At 40.7% G+C, this 23,161-nt stretch overlaps 1 protein-coding gene across 3 annotated transcripts in view; it reads left to right on the top strand.

Annotated features, from left to right (window-relative positions):
- Window positions 1-23,161, top strand: part of abr (ABR activator of RhoGEF and GTPase) — a 257,716-nt gene that overhangs the window by 91,068 nt on the left and 143,487 nt on the right. For 2 of the 3 annotated variants that reach the window (XM_061897920.1, XM_061897921.1), the window contains exon 2: window positions 8,367-8,548. In XM_061897920.1, coding sequence (XP_061753904.1) covers window positions 8,367-8,548 — 182 coding nt within the window. Of the gene's footprint in view, window positions 1-8,366; window positions 8,549-21,132; window positions 21,377-23,161 lie in introns of those variants that run through there. The other variant, XM_061897923.1, reaches the window with a different exon arrangement.

The raw sequence follows: 23,161 nt of genomic DNA, 5'->3' as shown, positions 1-23,161 counted from the left end.
TTTTGAATCAAGAATCGCGTTGAATCAAAAAAATCAATATATTATCGAATCGCGACCCCAAGAATTGATATTGAATCGAATCGTGGGACACCCAAAGATTCGCAGCCCTAATAAATATAGTATAATAAAATAGCTTATATTAAATATAATCAGATTGGTTAAGAATTCAATTCGAGTACAATTAGTTGCAGGTGTCTTAGAAAAATATACTGTATGGATCTGGAACGGAAAAAATATTCACTTTTTGAAGACACTCATTTTGCTCAGTATGTTTTTTATGTTAAGCCTTTCTCAGTGCACTTTATATGCTGACATTTTTATTCAGGCTCGTTCATAATGTTGATGTAGTATTTAGACATGATGTCATCACACGTGGAATAATAACCCACAACATTGTGTATTGATTGAATGGTAGGTTTATTAAAGGGTACTTGTTGTGGACTCAACCACAATGCATCCATTTGTGGCTTTCCCATATAATGTTCGCACTATTATGGAAAAACTGATTATGTGGAATAAAATTGGCCAAGGTGACACATTAGGTTTTAAAGGGTCATTTAAAAAAAATCTTTGTGGCCTTTATACATGTGTGGAAGACTTGTTCTTCCGGGTTCTTCGGACCACCAATCACGGACATGACAGCCGTATTCATCTTTGTGAACAATGATTTATTTTGCAATGAATGTTCTTTGGTTTATTTTTCAGTCATTTCTGTTAGTAACGCTCTCACTCTCGTTTGTCCTCGTTCTTCTGTTCCACCATCAACAACCCCTCTCTTCTTCCCGACTGCTGTTGCCTAACAGAGCGACAGGTGATCAGACAAACATTCTCAGCTGTTGCATCTACGCACCTGTCGCTGATCTCGAAGCCGGTCCTTCCACACCCCGCTTAACTGCAGGTCCGCAGGCCACGCCCCCTCCACAACATGTTATGATGGTTCTTTTCTTCCAAAATTTTGTATAGATTATGTTACGCTTTCTGACCAACAGAAGAGTGGAATGTATTATTTAAATTGGTGTGTTGGAAAACAAGGACCGTAGTTTTTCTAAAAACTGGATCTGGATCGTCATTTTCCTATGCCTTGCCAATACGCATTATTGGGCAAATATCGGCGGCCGATCCGATCCAAATATCGGATCGTGACAACCCTAGTATGTATATATAATATATATGTGTATATGTGTATGTATATATATATATATATATATATATATATATATATGTGTATATATATATATAAATATATATATATATATATATATATATATATATATATATAAATATATATAAATATATATATATATATATATATATATATATATACATATCGTGACAACCCTAGTATGTATATATAATATATATGTGTATATGTGTATGTATATATATATATATATATATATATATATATATATATATATATATATATATATATAATATATATGTGTATATATATATATAAATATATATATATATATATATATATATATATATATATATATAAATATATATATATATATATATATATATATATATATATATATATATATATACATTTCGGTTCGGTACGTACCTCGGTTTAGAGTTCACGGTTGGGTTAATTTTCGGTACAGTAAGAAAACAACAAAATATAAATTTTTGGGTTATTTATTTACCAAATTTGCAATATCTTCCACCAAAAATATTTTTCTTAGTGGACTATTTGAGGTGAAGTAATGGGAACATTGGAAAGGTCAATAATTCATAATAACATTGATTTTGATTCAATATGAAAGAAAAGAGTAGAATAGAATAGAAAAGTTCGTTATTGATCCCTGGGGGAAATTCAGCACCACATTTCGCTCACAATAGACAAGAATAATAATAAATATAATAATATATATATATAATATATTATATATATAATATATAAATAATACAAATATATTCTACATTTACTCTACATATGTTTGTTTTGCGCAATGACAGTTTGAAAGAAAAAAAACAATAGTTTTGTTTTATTGGTCAACATTGCAACTTTTTCTAAATTACATTCAACCCTTAAGCTTTTTTGTTTCACTTTTGTTATGTTTTTGTTTATTTTAATAGTATTTTTAGAATGTGCCATGGGCCTTTAAAACATTAGCTGTGGGCTGCAAAGGGCCTCCGGGCACACTTTTGACACAAAAATTAAATCTGATAAATCTACGGATAAAAAACAGACTCATGCGCTCTCTCTGTCTCTCTCCCTCCCTCACGGATGCTGGTGCGTGCACAATGTTTTTTGTTTTTAACCTCCTTAACACTGAACGTACATTGAAAATACACGCAACCATAACTCGAGGTGCCGGACATTCGGGGCGTTTGGGGGGCTCAATCAATCAATCAATCAATGTTTATTTATATAGCCCCAAATCACAAATGTCTCAAAGGACTGCACAAATCATTACGACTACAACATCCTCGGAAGAACCCACAAAAGGGCAAGGAAAACTCACACCCAGTGGGCAGGGAGAATTCACATTCAGTGGGACGCCAGCGACAATGCTGACTATGAGAAACCTTGGAGAGGACCTCAGATGTGGGCAACCCCCCCCCCTCTAGGGGACCGAAAGCAATGGATGTCGAGCGGGTCTAACATGATACTGTGAAAGTTCAATCCATAGTGGCTCCAAGACAGCAGTGAGAGTCCCGTCCACAGGAAACCATCTCAAGCGGATCAGCAGCGTAGAGATGTCCCCAACCGATACAGGCGAGCGGTCCATCCTGGGTCCCGACGAGCGGTCCATCCTGGGTCTCGACTCTGGACAGTCAGTACTTCATCCATGGTCATCGGACCGGACCCCCTCCACAAGGGAGGGGGGGACATAGGAGAAAGAAAAGAAGCGGCAGATCAACTGGTCTAAAAAGGAGGTCTATTTAAAGGCTAGAGTATACAGATGAGTTTTAAGATGAGACTTAAATGCTTCTACTGAGGTAGCATCTCGAACTGTTACCGGGAGGGCATTCCAGAGTACTGGAGCCCGAACGGAAAACGCTCTATAGCCCGCAGACTTTTTTTGAGCTCTAGGAATCACTAATAAGCCGGAGTCTTTTGAACGCAGATTTCTTGCCGGGACATACGGTACAATACAATCGGCAAGATAGGCTGGAGCTAGACCGTGTAGTATTTTATACGTAAGTAATAAAACCTTAAAGTCACATCTTAAGTGCACAGGAAGCCAGTGCAGGTGAGCCAGTACAGGCGTAATATGATCAAACTTTCTTGTTCTTGTCAAAAGTCTAGCAGCCGCATTTTGTACCAACTGTAATCTTTTAATGCTAGACATTGGGAGACCCGAAAATAATACGTTACAGTAATCGAGACGAGACGTAACAAACGCATGGATAATGATCTCGGCGTCTTTAGTGGACAAAATGGAGCGAATTTTAGCGATATTACGGAGATGAAAGAAGGCCGTTTTAGTAACGCTTTTAATGTGTGACTCAAAGGAGAGAGTTGGGTCGAAGATAATACCCAGATTTTTTACAGAGTCACCTTGTTTTATTATTTGGTTGTCAAATGTTAAAGTTGTATTATTAAATAGAGGTCGGTGTCTAGCAGGACCGATAATCAGCATTTCCGTTTTTTTGGCATTAAGTTGCAAAAAGTTAGCGGACATCCATTGTTTAATTTCATTAAGACACGCTTCCAACTGACTACAGTCCGGCGTGTTGGTCAGCTTTAGGGGCATGTAAAGTTGGGTGTCATCAGCATAACAGTGAAAGCTAATACCGTATTTGCGTATGACGTCACCTAGCGGCAGCATGTAGATGCTGAAGAGTACAGGGCCAAGGACCGAACCCTGGGGAACTCCACACGTTACCTTAACATAGTCCGAGGTCACACTGTTATAGGAGACGCACTGCATCCTATCAGTAAGATAAGAGTTAAACCATGACAGGGCTGAGTCTGAAATACCAATTCGTATTTTGATACGTTCTAATAAAATATTATGATCGACGGTATCGAAAGCAGCGCTAAGATCGAGGAGCAGCAACATAGATGACGCATCAGAGTCCATCGTTAGCAATAGATCATTAGTCAGTTTTGCGAGGGCTGTCTCAGTCGAGTGATTTGCCCTGAAACCGGATTGAAAGGTTTCACATAGATTGTTAAACGCTAAGTGCTCATTTAGCTGCTCTGCAACAATTTTTTCGAGGATTTTCGAAATAAAGGGAAGGTGAGACACCGGTCGGTAGTTTACCATGAGGTCTGGATCGAGGTTAGGTCTTTTAAGGAGAGGATGAATAACCGCTTTTTTGAATGCAACGGGAACAGTGCCCGAGGAAAGTGATAAGTTTATAATATTTAGCACTGATGGACCTAATAATACAAAAAGCTCCTTGATAAGTTTCCCAGGAAGTGGGTCAAGTAAACATGTTGTTTGTTTTATTCCATTTACACGTTGTAACAATCCTTCTAATGTTATTTCATCAAAACGAGAGAAACTATTTTGGATATTTGCAGTATCCGCCGTATATACAATCGTATCTGTGTTACTATAACCCCGTTGTAGCTGGGACGCATTGTCTTTAATCTCCTTTCTAATAAGTTCAATTTTCTTATTAAAGAACTTCATAAAGTCATCTGCCGAATGGGTGGAGCTACTGGAAGGAGTCCCTTGTTGGGTTAGCGATGCTACTGTACTAAACAAAAATTTTGGATCGTTTTTATTAATGCGGATGAGATTTGAGTAATAATTAGTTTTAGCTAAGGTAAGCATGCGTTTATAAGTTATTAAACTATCACTCCATGCTTGATGGTGCACCTCAAGTTTAGTCGTGCGCCATTTGCGTTCCAGCTTTCTACATAATAATTTCTGAGCTCTAGTTTCTTCAGTAAACCATGGCGTACGCCTTTTTGGAGCCTTTTTTAACTTCAGCGGTGCTATACTATCAATGGTTTCGCGCAGGGCGTTGTTAAAGTTGTTAGTGAGGTTATCAATAGAGCCCACATACTTTGGGAACGGTGCCATTACCGAGGGCAGTAGGTCCGCAAGAGTCGTCGTTGTGGCAGCATTAATGTTGCGGCTGCTATAGCAGTTATTATTATTATTAGCTTGCCAAACATGAGTCTGAACTTCGAATTTTATAAGGTAATGATCGGACATTACTTTAGTATACGGGAGTATCATAACTTTTGAGACGGTGATACCTCTGACAAGCACTAGGTCTATCGTATTACCGCTGCGATGCGTCGGTTCATTTATTATTTGTGTAAGACCACAGCTATCAATTATAGTCTGGAGCGCCACGCACGGTGGGTCTAATGGGGTATTCATATGGATATTAAAGTCCCCCATTATAATTATATTATCGGCGTGCGTCACTAGATCAGCAACAAACTCTGAGAATTCACTAATAAAGTCCGAATAGGGCCCTGGGGGGCGGTAGATAACGGCCAGGCACAGAGGCAGAGGTGTGGCAGACTTCATAGAAAGCACCTCAAACGATTTATATTTATTATTTAAGTTAGGACTAAAGTTAAAGTTTTCGTTGTATATTAGTGCGACACCCCCTCCCCTTTTGAGGTGACGGGCAATATGCGCATTCGTATAGTTAGGAGGGGATGCCTCATTTATCGCAAAAAAGTCGTCTGGTTTAAGCCAGGTTTCGCTAAGACCGATGACGTTAAGGTTGTTGTCTCTAATGACCTCATTGACTAATAACGTTTTGGGAGACAAAGATCTGATGTTTAGAAAGCCCATATTATAGGTAGTGGGCTGTTTTAAGGAGTTGTTGATAAAATTATCCGTAGTAGCAATATTAATAATGTTGCGTTTATTATGCGCAGTGTACTTAAAATAATTACGACCATATCTAGGAATTGATATGACGGGAATTTTCAGATTGTCTACTTGGCGCTGCGATAAACTGAACGCATCATAATTTGCCACCTCAGTAGAACGCATGTCTAACTCTGACGAAGTCATAGACACAGTAGAAAAAACATTTTGTGAGTTGTGTATTATTCTACGAAAATTGGTATGTGTACAGGGATCATCCAGCCTGGCGCTGGCTAGTTCTAACTTAACTGACTCCATACCCAGGCTAGCAGGCTCTGTAATTGCCTGTGACCGGGCTTGCTCTAGTGCAGTTAGTCAAATGTGGCTCAATGCGAAGTCTATGTTCCGAGACAAGAGGATAGCGCCTTCCTGGTTAGGGTGAAGGCCGTCTCTCCTCAGCAAGCCAGGTTTGCCCCAGAAAGAGGGCCAATTATCAATAAACGTAAATCCCTGTTGTCTGCAGAAGCTATCCAGCCACCTGTTAAGAGAGACTAATCTGCTATATCTCTCATCATTGCCTCTCCCAGGCAGGGGGCCAGAGACAATTACTCGATGCCTGGACATCTTTCTGGCGAGATTACAAGCCCTGGCTATGTTTCTCTTTGTAATCTCTGATTGTCTCATCCTAACGTCATTGGAGCCAACGTGTATTACTATATTCGCATAACTAGTGGTGCGGTTAGCCTGCCGTACGTGCTTACTAGACCTGTTGCGAGTTAGCTCCCTAAGATTAGCTTCAATGTCAGGTGCTCTGCCCCCGGGAATACACTTAATTGTGGCTGGTTTGCTAAGCTTTATGTTTCGGGTGATGGAGTCCCCTATAACTAAAGTGTGGTGCCCGGTAGACTGGGGTGTAGGACTAGCTAAAGGGCTAAATCTATTATGCGTCTCAACCGGTACACCGTAGCTTGTAGGCCGCTTAGGGCTGCTACAAGCTGGGCTAGTTAGCTCGCTACAGCTAACGCTAGCAGATGTGTCCGCAACATCTAAAGTTACGAAATTACACTGCTCTAACTGGCGGACACGGCTCTCTAGCAGAGCCAACCTATCCATGAGTAAAGTGCACGAAGCGCAGGAAGCCATACTCACAGAAACTTTCCGTCGCCGAGTGGAGTGCCAGCTGTCTTCGGGAAGTGGTGGTCACGGTGGCGGGGGAGTAGCTTCCTTCCCGGGCAGGGGGTGGGGGTGTTTGGGTTTGCTGAGGGGAGGACGTGTGGTCAGGACCTCGCCAGGTCGCTGCTAGCATGCTAGTAGTCATAGACTGACCATACGTCCTCTTTTCACCGGACATGTCCTCTTTTGCGAAGCTGTCAGGGCGCAGTTTCTTAAATGCCTCAAATGTCCGGCATTTTGAGTATTGTTTACACAACGTGCAGTACGCTACTTAATATGTCTGTGTGGAAACTCGTTCGGTACACCTGGATGATGTATATATCATCCATCCATCCATTTTCTACCGCTTATAATATATATATATATATTATATATATATATATATATATATATATATATATATATATATATATATATATATATATATATATATATATATGTGTATATATATATATACATATATACATACATACATACAGTGGGGCAAAAAAGTATTTAGTCAGCCACCGATTGTGCAAGTTCTGCCACTTAAAATGATGACAGATGTCTGTAATTTTCATCATAGGTACACTTCAACTGTGAGAGACAAAATGTGAAAAAACAAATTCAGGAATTCACATTGTAGGAATTTTAAAGAATTTATTAGTAAATTATATATATATATATATATATATATATATATATATATATATATATATATATATATATATATATATATATATATACACACAGTGGGGCAAAAAAGTATTTAGTCAGCCACCGATTGTGCAAGTTAATTTACTGCCCAAACTAATAATAATCAAACGTAAAGCTCACATGTCTGTAGCTGACTCACATCTCGTTGTTAGAGGTTACAGGCTTTATTTTCCAATGTGTAGCGAAGCCTAAAAACAAAAATCCTTAGAGCTGTCCTCTGTAAAGTGTTCACAGGACAGGCTTATCAAGGGTGGTTCAGAGGTGGCCTCATGAACATAAGGATGAAGTTTTTTTTTTATCATCACATGAAAACACACAACTTCAAAAGCGACCTTTTGAGTGCCTCTGTTCCTGAACGAGGAGCAAAGAGGTGAAGGACATAATTGATTCCTCTCAGGTTTGATGACATAAACGTACTCAAGGGATACATATTAGAGTTACAACATCATCCATCCATCTATTTTCTACCGCTTATTCCCTTTGGGATCGCAGGGGGTGCTGGTGTCTATCTCAGCTACAATCAGGCGGAAGGCGCGTTTACACCCTGGACAAGTCGCCATCTCATCGCAGGGCCAGTTACAACATCATTACATGACTAATACAGGATTTTCTATGATTGGGAAGGCAGAACAATAGTTTATTTGACCGTAACAATTTTACTTTTGAATGTGGTTTTAAGAAAACTTAACCCAGCATATAAAGTTGTTCAACTTTCCTCCACAACGCAAAACTGACTCTTACCTTTTCCGCCAGATTTTAACTACAACACAGATGGCTACGACGGTGACGGGCCGGAGGATGGAAAGTCTCAAGATGGCTCTGAGACCCTGCCCTACATAGATGAATCCCCCACCATGTCACCGCAGCTGTGCACGCCCCAAGGACCACACGGAGAAATGCTGTCACCCACACCACCAGAAGGCCTTCTGCCTGGGGTAGGAGAGCGCACTTGTGCACTCACACATCACAGATATTCACAAAGACATAATGTGACAATTGGGACAGAAAAAATGGGATTTGAAAATTATTTATTGGATATCTGGTGTCATATTTTGTCACGATCGGCCTTTGCCGGACTAAGTAGGACCCCACCGCAGAGAAGAGATATTAACAATAACAAAAAGTGCACTCAAAAAGGAGTGAGCAAAAATAACTAAGGATGCACACAAAAATGTGGAGAAACTGAAAACACACACAAAAGGTGTTTAGAGGAAACCGTTAACACTACACTGTAGCGCCGGGACAAAGCCACAGGAATGTGAAGTGTGAGTGGAGCCATGGCAGAGAAGATGAACACGGCTGGAGAGGTGAACCATCAGGATTTGTACTGGTGCCGAGTAAACAACTGGAGAGCTTGAGTAGTTAGGAAAAAATGGGTATCAGGTGTGCGCGCAGGTGGCCCTGCCCCGTAGCCTGAAAACCAGGCACTGCAACACAAATCACACAGACTGCATTAGAGCTTCCTGATCATGACACATTTCGAGTTTTGACAGTCACATTAGATGACGTCTTTGTCTCTCCTGGGTCTGAGCTGATTGTTTCTCCTTGAAACTAACCGCCGAAGCTTGATCTTCTATAATTGTTAGCGATTAGACACATTAGCTGCAGTGCCTGTAGCACAATGCAGGTGGCTCATTGAGATCAGGAGTAAGTGACCTGTCATCCGGATGGGGATTGATGCCTCAAGCACCAGTTTGCCATTTGGTGCATAAATACATAGGCAACAGTATACATTTGAAGACCATCTGTATGCCAAATACCTTGACATGATGGTATTTCTTGATTTTTACTTAGTTTTTACAATTTCATTTTAAAACCATTATTACAGTAGAACCTGTTTAAGCTGGTCTACCTATCCTATCCACCATGTTGCTGTTATGAAAAAGTGACTGCTTAAACTGCTCGTTTATTGACATAAAACGTGATACCCAAAGGGCCATAATTATGAAAGAACAGTATATATACATAATAAGGCGCACTGTTGATGAACAGATCTATTCATGTCAATTTTCATGCACAAGGCGCACCGGAGAATAATGCGTATTATAATATCATTATTTTTTTTTGTACATTAAAACACTTGCTCTTGGTCCACATAACATGTAATGGTGCTTCTTTGGTCAAAATGTTGCATTGATTATGTTTTACAGACCATCTTCAAGCCGCTTCAGACCCTCTCTTTAGGATGCGCTGTTTTGTGGGTGGGTCCTATTTACGTGGCTCCACTTCTCCCTGTCATTTTTTTTGTAATTGTTAGCGCATCCATTGGTTGTCTACTCACAGATTAAGTTCAAACAAAACATTACTTTGTACTAGAAATGGTAACAATAGAGGATGAAGGCCCAAAACAAGAGGGTAGAGAAAAATAAATACCTTTATCACTACGGCGCGGATTACAATGGCAGACGTGTGCAAGTTTTCAGGACTTACCCAGATCCCAAATACACAATGAAACGTACGGAAAGTTGGTCTTGCAAAAAAAAAAGCGAGATAATGTCTCCTAATAGGTGCCATTTTGGGGTCCTTATACACACACACGGTAATAATACCTGTATATTGAATCACAGTACATCTGACTACAGTAACCGTAATGCTTTGACAATCCAAGCAGTGTGGCTTCGTAGCTCACCAAAGTCCTACTAAAACATTTTTACAGATTTTTTAGCGCTGTGTGTAATGTTCTATACTGTCAAAGAAACATCAACGTTTTGGTGTAGCTTGCTTACAACTCCTTGCTAGCGTCATTCATTGAACAGGCTTCAACCTGCAGTCCACAAGTATCTCTAATCAGTGACTGCCATCTACTGTTTTTTCTTATCATTACATTTAGTAGCACATAAACTCAGTAAACACAACAAGAAATAATACACAGACAAGGCGCACAAGGTTATAAGGCACACGGTCGATTTTTTTAATAAATGAAATTGTTTTGAGTGCGTCTTATAGTCGCAAAAGTATAGTACTGTACTGTGTTAATAAATTATGTTTAATAATTATAGTAATTCATTGTATTTTAAAAAGACACATCACCAAAGACTTCCTTATTGTCTGCTGTGTGCTCTGTTGTCAAAAGTTCCAGACATTCTGTTTATTTTCTGCTTGAAAAGTGTTTGTCCATACATTGCTTTATGATCAAACACATTTACCTCCACAAATTAAGAGCATTTGTGAGCTGTTAACAGCGAGCTATAGCGCAAATTTTTTATTGGTAAATAAGAAAAGCTAAAAGATTATCATCACACTTTAAACATCTCTAACGTGTAAATGAGGCCTCTTAGACATTAAGTTACATCAGCTCAATGTATAGGCAGACATTAAAATGAAGCTCACAAAAAAGGGACACTGAACGCACTGTGAAACATTAATTAGGCTTAGTTCTGTTCTGGGGCCGCTTTGCTCGTTTTCTTTATCCTGTGGAGGGTACAAGGAAATCGAAAACTTTCAAAGCAACCTGGGGCAAACCGGCCCATCAGCGTTCGAAGTCCACATACACACATATATGTATGTATGTATGTATATATATATATAAATATATATATATATATATTAGGGGTGGGCAAATTAATGCGTTAATTACGAGTTAACTCATCAATCGATTAACGCCGACAATTATTTTATCGCACATTTGCGTATGTTGTTTACATGCTTTTATTTTGTTAACACTTTCTTAGCAAGATGGCGACGCCCGGACGGGCTTCGGCGTCGAGGGGCTCTTGGTAAAGATGGATCATTTGGCAAAAATACCAGACAATTCTGCAAATTTCATGGCTGGCTTACAGCGTGGTCACTCCGGGATCACTTACGACCGCCAGACAATTCTGAATGTGGATAGATCGTGCCGTTTTGGACTGAATGACGCGTGCTTGCTAGACCGGCTAGCTAGCATGGGAATACTTTGCCGGCTACATCCAGCGGCCTGTGAAGCAGCGGAGTATATGTGTTGTCTATTCATGAATAATGCAGACGAGGCGTGTTGGCTGAATTCTTAAAGTTTGCTTTCAGAGCGTGCATATCACAACATACAAGATGCCGTCATGGCGACACACAACCTATACCGGGCTACCGCGCATGCTCGTCACTCCTGTTGCATGCTGGGTAGGGTAGTTCTTTTTTTCCCTGGCTCATAACATCACAATATGTATATGATGCGTTCAGTTTATCAAAGCACCAAGCAAACAATCGGAAAATTCCCATCATATCAATTCCTAGATATGGTCATGATTGTTTTAAGTGCACTGCGCAGAATAAACACAACATTATTAATATTGCTACTACGGATAATTTGATCAAAAATTCCCTAAAACAGCCCACTACCTATAATATAGGTTTTTTAAACATAAGATCCCTGATAAAAAAATGTTTCTGCTGTTACCTCAGAAATTGCCTGTTCAGATGTTATGATTGTGGCTCAGAGATTTGTATGTAGATTATATTTATTTTCCATAACAAACAGGATAACTTAAATACTCTGGCAGTGGCAATAAGCTTAAATTGATTTTCATAAAATATGCTATTTAACTGCTACTGTTTAACAAGGACTGATTTAAATTGTGTTTGCACAACAAATGTTTTGGCGCTTTTGTTCATGTGGGAGAATATTCCAATAAAGTTGCACTACACACTACTTTTGAATTCATTATTGGGCTTTGCGTATACAATGCAGTTAATCGCGATTAATCGGAGAAATAGTGCGATTAATTTTGATTAAAATTTTTAATCGTTGCCCAGCCCTAGTATCTATATATGTATATATAATGTATATATATGTGTATGTATATATATGTGTATATGTATATGTATGTATATGTATATGTGTATATATATATGTGTATATATATGCATGTATGTATGTATGTATTCATTCATGCGTGTATATGTATGTGTATATGTATATATCTATGTATATATATCTATGTATATATGTGTATATATATATATATCTATGTATATGTTTATATGTGTATATATATCTATGTATATGTTTATATGTGTATATATGTATATATCTATGAATATATATATATATATATGTGTGTGTGTGTGTGTATATATGTGTATACATGTATATATATGTGTGTGCATATATATATGTATATATATATATATATACATATATGCATATATATGTATATATATTTTTATATACAGTGCAGCAAAAAGTATTTAGTCAGCCACCGATTGTGCAAGTTCTCCCACATAAAATAATGACAGAGGTCTGTAATTTTCACCATAGGTACACTTCAACTGTGAGGGACAGAATGTGAAAAAAAATCCAGGAATTCACATTGTAGGAATTTTAAAGAATTTGTAAATTATGGTGGACAATAAGTATTTGGTCAACCATTCAAAGCTCTTACTGATGGAAGGAGGGTTTGGCTCAAAATCTCACAATACATGGCCCCATTCATTTTTTCCTTAACACGGATCAATTGGCCTGTCCCCTTAGCAGAAAAACAGCCCCAAAGCATGATGTTTCAACCCCCATGCTTCACAGTAGGTATGGTGTTCATTGGGATGCTACTCAGTATTCTTCTTCCTCCAAACACGACGAGTTGAGTTTATACCAAAATGGATACATAGATGATACAGCAGAGGATTGGGAGAATGTCATGTGGTCAGATGAAACCAAAATAGAACTTTTTGGTCCTCCAGCCCCTGCCCCTGCAGTCCTCCACCAGTTCCTGATACTTGGCACGTTTCCTTTCGTTGGCATCCTCAATCCGCTCCTCCCAAGGCACTGTTAGTTCCAGCATGATAAGATGTTTCGAAGCCTCTGAAATGATGATCATGGCCGTAGAGATGTTTTTACAATGTGTTCGGGGAACTTCAGTTGTTTTCCCAGGTCAACGTTTAGCTGCCAATCAGGAGCTGTGTGAAGGAGTTGTGTTGTTGTCTTTGGACGTGCGCAAGGTCTCTCTCCAGCTTTGATAAGACATTGCCTTCTTTGGCGCATGATGTTGCTTGCTGGTGCTGATGGCTGAGGCTATGCTCTCAGCAACTGCTTTGAGTACCTGGTCATGACACCAGCGATAGCGACCATCAGCCAGAGACTTTGGGCAACTGCTGAGGAGATGTTCCAAGGAGCCTCTTCCGGAGCAAAGGGAGCAGGAGGATGTCGCGCTCTGCCCCCAAACATAGAGGTTTGCTGGGCTAGGGAGGGAATCATAGACTGCTGCCACGAGTAACCGGATGCGGTGGAAGTCTGCCTGCATGATGTTTGACCAGGTGACTTTGCACTGCAACGTGCCCTCCCATCTTGTCCATGCCCCCTGTTGCCAGAGTCTCACTACCCTGCCCACTCGCTCTTCCTCCAAGCCTGCTCGGACCCCTTCCTGGAATAGATGTCTAATCAGCCTGGCTGACTTGGGTCTTTAGAAAGTAGCCCAAGCTTGTTCTCCCTGTTGCTACGATGCCAACCGGTGCTTTTTGCCTAAGGCGTGACTCAGCCACCTCCACTGCCTTTTCTGTCTTTCACTTCCTGTCATCTCTATCTTTTTTTTTAATTTATTTTTTATTTATTTATTTATTTTTTAATTTATACTACCATATTGTATATGCACCTTAGGAGGAGCTGCTCCAATTTTGTTGTTCTTTGAACCTGTTCATTGCAATAATGACAATAAAACTCTATTCTTCCTGTCCTCACTTCAATCCCAGCTGATGACACCTTGCTGTCCCTGGAGTCTCTGTACTGTAGGGCTTCTCTTGTGCGTGCTATCTTGAATTCATCAGTGAGCCCACTGAAGGGTAGCTGCAGAATGTTGCTTGTCCCGTACAGAGCAGCGCTGTTGAGGCTGCGGGGAAGACCCAGCCATTTCCGCAGAAAGCTGCTGATCTTCCTTTCAAAGGATTCCACTGTTGTTACTGGGACTGCATATACAAGGAGAAGCCACAGGACTCTGGGAAGGATAGAGTGCGGATAGATCCAGGCTTTGAATCTACCAGGCAGGTCAGACTTGTCTACTTTGGTGAGCCAACCTCCAAGCCCTTAAGTAGACTTCTGGATAGCAGCAGAGTCCTTCAGGCTGGAGTCAAAGAAAGCTCTTGACTGGTTGCTCCGTGATGGATGGATTCACCGTTCCTGAGATTGAGAATCGGAAGTTGTTGACCACCTTACCCCTCTTCAGCACCATGGACCTTGAGTTTGCAGGCTTGAAACTCATGCTGGCCCATCCAATGAGCATCTCCAATCCCTGCAGGATCCACCTGCTCCCTGGTACTAATGATGTTGTGATGGTAAGGTCATCCATATAGGCTCTAATGGGGGACTGTCGAACACCTGATCTGGACAGAGGCACTCAGCATTCCACCTCAGCAGACTTTACCACCATATTCATCGCCAGTGTAAAAAGGACAACAGAGATGGTGCATACTGTTATTATTCCTTTCTCAAGGCGATGCCAGTCAGAGGTTATCGGCCCAGAAGTGACCTGGAGCCTGAAGTTATTGTAATAATCCAGGATCAAGTCCTTGATCTTGCTGGGAACATGGTGGCGGTGTAGTGCAAGCTCAACTAGCTTGTGTGCGATCGACCAATAGGCGTTAGTCAGGTCCAACCACAACACAGCAAGTTCCCCTCTGCTCTCATGGGCCTCTCTGATGAGCTGTGTGACAACACCGTTGTGCACAGCCTGGAACTCCAAGAATCCCCTCCTTCTGCACTGAAGTGTCGATGTAGTTGTTCTTGAGGAGAAACTCGGTCAGTCTTCGGGAGACGATGCTGAAGAACACCTTCCCTTCCACACTCTGAAGTGATATAGTCCGAAACTGGTTGATGTTTTTCCAAGTCCTCCTCCTTGGGGATCCAAACTCCCTCTGCACACCTCCACTGGTTAGCTACTCTCCCCCTTCGCCAGATCATCTTCAAAGTATTCCACAGATGTTTGAGAAGCCCTGGACAGCGCTTGTAGACGAGGTAAGGTACACCACGGGGGCCCGGAGTAGATGCTGAGCGAGCTGCCTTGATGACTTCTTCAACCTCCTTCAAACTGGTCTCTGTCAACTGGAACTCTGCTGTTGGTGGTGCAGGGCTGATGAGCGCTCTGTCCCCTCAGTGGGTCGCTCATGGTATTCTGGAGAAAGCGATTCACTTCCTCTCTTGGGCAATCAAGCCTGCCACTGCGCTTGTCCCCGAGCAGCTGTTTAGCAAACCGGAAGAGGTTGGCAATGAAGACTGCTCGCTTCCTAGCTCTCTCTCTTCCACGCCTCCTGTGCCACTCTGCTCTGTGGAGAGTTGTCAGCTTCTTCCGCAGGATGTTACGCAGCTCTTTTAAAGGTTGTTTGTCCTCCTCAGCAGCTCTCTTGAACTGTTTCCTGAGGGTTCGAAGCTCCTGGCGCAGTTGGTGTATCTTAGTGGCCCTGCGGTTCATGGTGTAGCGGTTTCCCTCAGTGTTGCCCTTCTCCATCCGTCCAAATCTTTCTGAGCCATAGCTGACGATGACGGTACTCATTGCCTGGAGCCTGCTGTCGACATCTCCTTTGGCTTTGGCTTGGATGATGTTGGATTCGTCCTCATCAAACTGCAGCTACCTGCTCCATCTGTTTGCTTGGGGTCATTTAATCCGCTGCTGTGGAACTACTCTGCTGGGATTGAGAGACTCTGGTACGTGGAGGGACTGGGATCTGTGGGGTGTCTCCTGTCTGGGCTCCTCCTGCGTCTCACCAGGTCTAGGACCTGTGCGTTGAACCTCGATCTCCCGCTCCAAACATTCCATTCTGGCCTGATGGATTCTTAAGCGACGTTGAATTTTGCACAGCTTGCCGCAGATACATGTCATACTTGTAGTCAGTTCGTTTGCGGGGGTCGTTAATCTTTGGTCCATCGTATTGGAGATCTCATCCTCCCCCCCTCTCGGGATCTCCTGGGGGTATTGCTCTGTAGGGCTTTCCGTAGTTTATTTGGGTTCTTTCTCCCGAAAGATTCAGGCTGCAAAACCATACTGTCCCGTGTGTGTGTGTGTGTGTGTGTGTGTGTGTGTGTATATATATATATTTTTTTTTATTTTATTTTTTTTTTCCCAAGATTGCGCTGCTGTAGTGGCTGCTGTTGGCAAGAGCTCTGTGCTCTTGTGTCACCCTTTTGTGTTTCCCTCTTGTTTTCATGTGTTATTATATTTTTTTGCCTTTTGGTCCGGGACCCTTTGGAAGTGTGTGACAAGGGGTGGCACTTTCGTGACCTCTGTGGTGCTTTTTTTGTGGACTTCTGGAACTGCCTCCCGGGAGCCTTTTGGCCATGGAGACCAGCTGCTGGGTCTCTGATACACCGGAGTCGGTTTGGAGGGACTGGAGGAGATGCGGAGCTAGCACTGTGCGCTGGGACGGAGAGGCTTTGCGGTGTCTTGGCTGGGTGAGCAGGTGTCAGACACCTCAGTCACCTTGGACGTATCCTCGCTCATCCATGCGGACTGGACACTGGCCGAGAGTGGAGTCGGCTGTCTTGGTTGCTTTGTTGGGTCTGCTCCTGTTTCTGGCCATGCTTCGTCCACCCCAGCGGACGATGGCGTGGAACACCGCAGAGGCCACCACAGTGGATATGTTTCTTTTACTTTTTATTCATAGCTGTATGTAGAAGTGTCTGGTTGTATCTGCTGCTTTAATGTCTTTAATGTCCTCTGTGTTCTTTGATGTTTGATGTTTCCCTCTTACACACATGTAAGAGGGATGTGTTCTATGGCTATGAGTTGTTTTTTTTCCCTTGGCCTCAGTTTGCACCCCCTCTCCAGGGCCCAGGCGAAGACCGATTTTTTAATTTTATTTTAATCTTCTATTTTTTTCTCCCTTTCCCCCCCCTTTGTTTACCTTTATCTCATCTTTTTTGTAAGGGGCGCTGGAAGCCGGCAGACCCGTCAGCGATCCTGTTCTGTCTCCCTGTAATGTTTGTCTGATCTTGAATGGGATTGTGCTGAAAACTGTCATTTTCCTGACGGAATTAATAAAGTTCTATCTAATCTAATCTAATCTAATCTAATCTAATGTATATATATATGTGTGTATATATATATATATATACATATATATGTATATATGTATATATGTATATATGTGTATATATGTATATATGTATATATATGTGTATATATGTGTGTATATATATGTACATGTATATATGTATATATATATAATGTATGTATATATATATATATATATGTATGTGTGTGTATATATTTATTAATATGTGTATATGTATACGTATATGTATGTATGTATATATATACTGTATATACATTATATATGTTTGTATGTATGTATGTATATATATATGTATGTATGTGTATACGTGTATATATGTATGTATGTATGTATATATGTGTATATATGTATGCATGTATATATGTATGTATGCATGTATATATGTATGTATGTATGTATGTATATATATGTATATATGTATGTGTGTATATATATATACACGTATGTATATATATGTATGTATGTATATATATGTATGTGTGTATATATATACACGTATGTATATGTATATATGTATGTATGTATATATATGTATGTGTGTATATATATACACGTATGTATATATATGTATGTATGTGTATATATACATATATACACGTATGTATATATATGTATGTGTATATATATGTACATACACGCGTATGTATATATATGTATGTATGTATGAATGAATGTGTATATATATATATATATATACACGTTTGTATATGTACGTATGTATGTATATATGTATATGTATATATATATGTATATGTACTGTATATATATATATATATATACAGTATATATATATATATATATATATATATATATATATATATATTTGTGTGTATATGTATATATATATGTTTATGTATGTATATTTTAAGCACACATGCACATTGGCCACCCGACATTTTTTATTTTTTTTTCAATGAGGCCCCAGAGCTGGGACAGATGCTTTGTGCCACTCTTTTCTCTGTGTATATGCCTGGTAATGGAAATGTGTCTCCATCTATTGGCAAAGTGGGGAAAAACACCTTTCGTTTCTTAGCCAGAGCAGTTTTGTTTTAACACTTTTGAGCAGAGTAATTTCATGATTTTTTTTTATTTTTTTTTACACAAGTGATTATACACTTGCTGATTTAGCATTGACATATAATTTTAATTACTACACTGTTGTAAGTGTTCAGTTTATCTGCAATCTACTAATAAAAGTTTCAATCAATCAATCAATGCAACCTACTGCTCGGGAGACAGCATTGTCCCTCCATAGAAATTCATGCATTTGACTTAAAACATGCAACTCATTGAATTATTTTCAAAGTTTGATGTTCACAAGCTGAGTCCTTTCAACATTACATTTAAATTTTTGCTGTAAATATTTTAAACAAGCATGTATAACTACTCTGGCTTTTGCGGCATTAAATTTCACAAATGGTCTGCAAATGAGGTTAGGCACTCAGAAGAACAATTTTCTTAAGATTCAAAATAGGGAGGGGGAGGATAATCTATAGCAGGGGTCTCAAACTCAATTTACCTGGGGGCCACTGGATGCAGAAACTGGGTGACGCTGGGCCGCAAGGAAATATTTCTTAAAAAAATCTAACATGCACTTTTTAATTAATTCACCTTCTGTGAATGGCTTTCCCGCCCTAGAAACATACTTGCCAACCCTCATGATTTTTCCGGGAGACTCCTGAATTTCAGTGCACCGGTGCAACCATTTTCCCGAATTTGACCCAATTTTCACCGGGCCGACATTATTAAGGGCTTCCGTGACTGCACTGCCTTTAACGTCCTCTACAACAGTGGTTCTCAACCTTTTTTCAGTGATGTACCCCCTGTGAAATTTGTTTAAATTCAAGCACGTCCTAATCAGAGGAAAGCATTTTTGGTTGGAAAAAAGAGATAAAGAAGTAAAATACAGCACTATGTCATTAGTTACTGATTGATTAAATTGTATCACAGTGCAAAATATTGCCAATTTGTAGTGGTCTTTCTTGTACTATTCGGAAAAAAAGATATAAAAATAACTAAAAAACTTGTTGAAAAATAAAAAAATAATTCAATTAAAAATAAAGGTTTCTACACATAGAAGTAATCATCAACTTAAAGTGCCCTCTTTGGGGATTTTAATAGAGATCCATCTGGATTCATGAACTTAATTCTACACATTTCTTCACAAAAAAAGATATATTTAACATCAATATTTATGGAACATGTCCATAGTGACTTTTTGTATCATGTTGTGTGGGACTTGTGCAGTACAATCTTAGCGGCTGCAAGACGTACTTTGTCAACAGCCATACAGGTCACACTGAGGGTGGCCGTATAAACAACTTTAACACTGCTACAAATATGCGCCACACTTTGAACGCACACCAAACAAGAATGACAAACATATTTTGGGAGAACATCCGCACCCTAACACAACTTAAACACAAGAGAACAAATACCGAGAACACCTTGCAGCCCTATCTCTCCCAGGCTACATACACCCCCTCAACCGACGCAAGTAGAGAGGGTGGGGGCGTGGGGGGTTGGTGGTAGCGGGGGTGTGTATATTGTAGCCCGGAAGAGTCAGGGATGAATGGGATTCTGGGTATTTGTTTTGTTGTGTTTATGTTGTATTACAGTGCGGATGTTCTCCTGAAATGTGTTTGTCATTCTTGTTTGGTGTGGGTTCACAGTCTGGCACATATTTGTAACAGTGTCAAAAGTTTTTTTACGGCCACCGTCAGTGTGACCGGTATGGCTGTTGATCAAATATGGCTTGCTATTCACACGTGCGTACTGCATTGACATTTGCAACATATAACTGGACTTGCATGCTGCGTGTACAGGATGTAGAGGGCGCTAAAGGCAACTCCATTATGGCACCCCCTGAATGCTGTTGATTGGGTAGAAATCGGCAGGGATTTCATGAAAATGGATGCCCTGAAATTCAGGGGGACTCCCGGGAAAATTGGCAACGTTGACAAGTATGACGCTGTCAAGCGCCGTTTATATTAAACTCGCGGGCCGCACCAACATTAAATTGTCATATTAAAGTGCAGGCCGCAGAATAACGTCTCGCGAGCCGCATTTGGCCAGTGGGCCGCATGTTTGAGACCCCTAGTCTATAGGGAGGTAGGCAGCGCAAAAAGTGGATTTCACTTCCTGTAGTGCAGTGTAAGGGCTTCTGCAGTGTTTATTCACAAATGGACTTCTAATAATTACAATACATGTGACCAGTAATTCGAATTAGCTGCTGTGGGGCTAAGCAGGTCAATAGCAAGGCACCCATGTGTGAGAGGCAAAAAGAGTGAAATATGGTTACAGAAGCTGCGTGTTAGCATGACGAGGAAGACTGACTTTTTGCAGGAAGACGGAAAGCAAAATTTGCTCCCTGACTGCAGCACTGGTTACAACAAAACCACCTCGGCTGCCTTCAAGGAAGTGAGAGGGTATGTTGTGAGGGGAGGGGTGGATGTGGAAGGAGGGCAGTCCTCATCGACCGTGGTGACACACACACTTTGCACTCACACACACCAGGAAGCCCAGCAGAGGAAGGGGGTGGGTAGTAGGCGGGATCGTTCGTCTTTCACTCTCGGCGTCCAGACTACTTGCTTGGAGTGAAAACACTGTTGTGTCCGGGCAGGCCCTGTTGAAGGCAAACACAAGTAGAAACAAGAGAGCAGAAGAGGACAGAAAGAAACATGGAGGAAGAGGAGGAGGTGCTGTGCTATCTGGACAGGGTGCTGGAGGAGGAGGTGTTTGAATATGAAGATGGGGAAGTGGAGCCCATCACTCCGATACATAGGCAGTTCAAGGTGAGACTGCTGGATGCAGGAAACACACACACTTGAGTGACGCTGACACGCTTACCAGGCTGAGTGAGGGTTGGTAGAAAGTGGCGTGAGTCATGTGTTAGGCTAGATGAAGTAAGACTGCAACGTGGGCCTTGGAAACAGCTCCACTTGTGTGTGCGTGCGTGCGTGCGTGCGTGCGTGTGTGCGTGCGTGCGTGCGTGCTGATGAGGCCGAGTACATGCCTCCTCACTGCTGCTTTTTTAAGAGGCCAGTGTAAAAACCTTCACTGTGAATGGCTCATAGAGGAACAGGTTGTCTCAGTGCTCACGTATTTATCTCCTTCTTAACACATACACTGACTCTCTTTGTGCCACTGAGGGGAAAATATTCACAGTTGGACAGAAAAATATTTCCTGCCTTTTCTCATCCTGCTGCTACATGCATCAAACAAGTGCACTTTACACGTCACACATACTCTATCTCTTTTAGCTGTCATAGATATAGGCCTGTTTGTTGACTTTACAAAAATGACAGTATTCGTTTTTAAATCAGTAGGTGAGAAACACGTTCCTTGTGTTCCTCAAGCAGGTTGAGTTTTGATCCCACGGGATGTCATGTTCTGCAGACTTCGGCAATAGTTTAAGAGAATGTGGTAAAATTAGAAGTAGAATGACATCCAATGTGCCAGCAACAGAAAACTGTGCTGGTTCCTCAGATCGTTGCATTCAATAATAACAACATGGTGCAAAGTTGAGGAGATTACTCTTTAAATTTAAGGGTGCTTTTTCACTAATTATATATATTAGTGTGTTTGTATGTGTGTGTATGTATATATATATATATATATATATATTAGGGGTGTAACGGTACGTGTATTTGCATTGAACCGTTTCGGTACGGGGGTTTCAGTCCAGTTCGAAGGTGTATCGAACGAGTTTGTAATCTAAAGTCTTAACAAGTTGCTCTGCTTTCTGCCTCTGTCTGAGCACCCAGCATTGTCCCGCCCACACAAACATCTGATTGGTTACATACAAAGCCAATCAGTAGTGCTTATTCAGAACGTATGTTGTCAATGCTTCAGCGTTGAGTAGATATGTGTTTAGCAGCGGACATCATCCTCTCCCCAAATTATAGAAAACACTTCCCAGTCACAACTACTACTAGCATCACTATGAGCCCGTTGACCTTCTAGAAACTTAAAATGCAGCTTAGCTCGCTAGCAGTTCTGGCTTGATTCGGCTAATTAGCTTTTAGCGTAACGTTAGCTCATTTTGCTGTGTGTGTGCGTGTGTGCGTGTGTGTGGGTGTGCGTGCGTGTGTTAGGGGCAGCAAAGCCCTGTCTGTCTGTTATTTCACATGAACTAACATGAAGTCAATGGTGTTCAGGGATGAATAGTCTCTCCTATTACTATTGTACTATTTTTTCAGCTATAGTTATATTAATCATTAGTAATGTAGCAGCCTAGTTTTGCATGGCAGGGTCCCTGCTATCACATGTTGACAAAAATATAACATTTTCATAATAAAAGTCAACTGCAGGCTTCCCAAATGCTGTAATAAATTAAGCATGATGAGTTGACTTAAAATTGTTTCATGTTGCACTTTTTTTATGTAGGAGAAAGGTTTTGTCATTTTATTTAATCAAAGCAACAACTTGAGGCAGTTTAACGTGGATTAACGTGGGCAGAATTATCATAGTGTTCCCAATGTTAAAAGGACAAAGCCATTGTTTACAAATTACCCAAAAATAATTAATATTTTGTTGTTTTATTACCGTACCGAAAATAAACCGAACCGTGACCTCTA

The sequence above is a fragment of the Nerophis ophidion genome, linkage group LG04 (genome assembly GCF_033978795.1).
Source record: "Nerophis ophidion isolate RoL-2023_Sa linkage group LG04, RoL_Noph_v1.0, whole genome shotgun sequence".
NCBI lineage: Eukaryota > Metazoa > Chordata > Actinopteri > Syngnathiformes > Syngnathidae > Nerophis > Nerophis ophidion.
The sequence above is the reverse complement of the archived record's forward strand: the minus strand, read 5'-3'. Positions and strand labels throughout refer to the sequence as shown.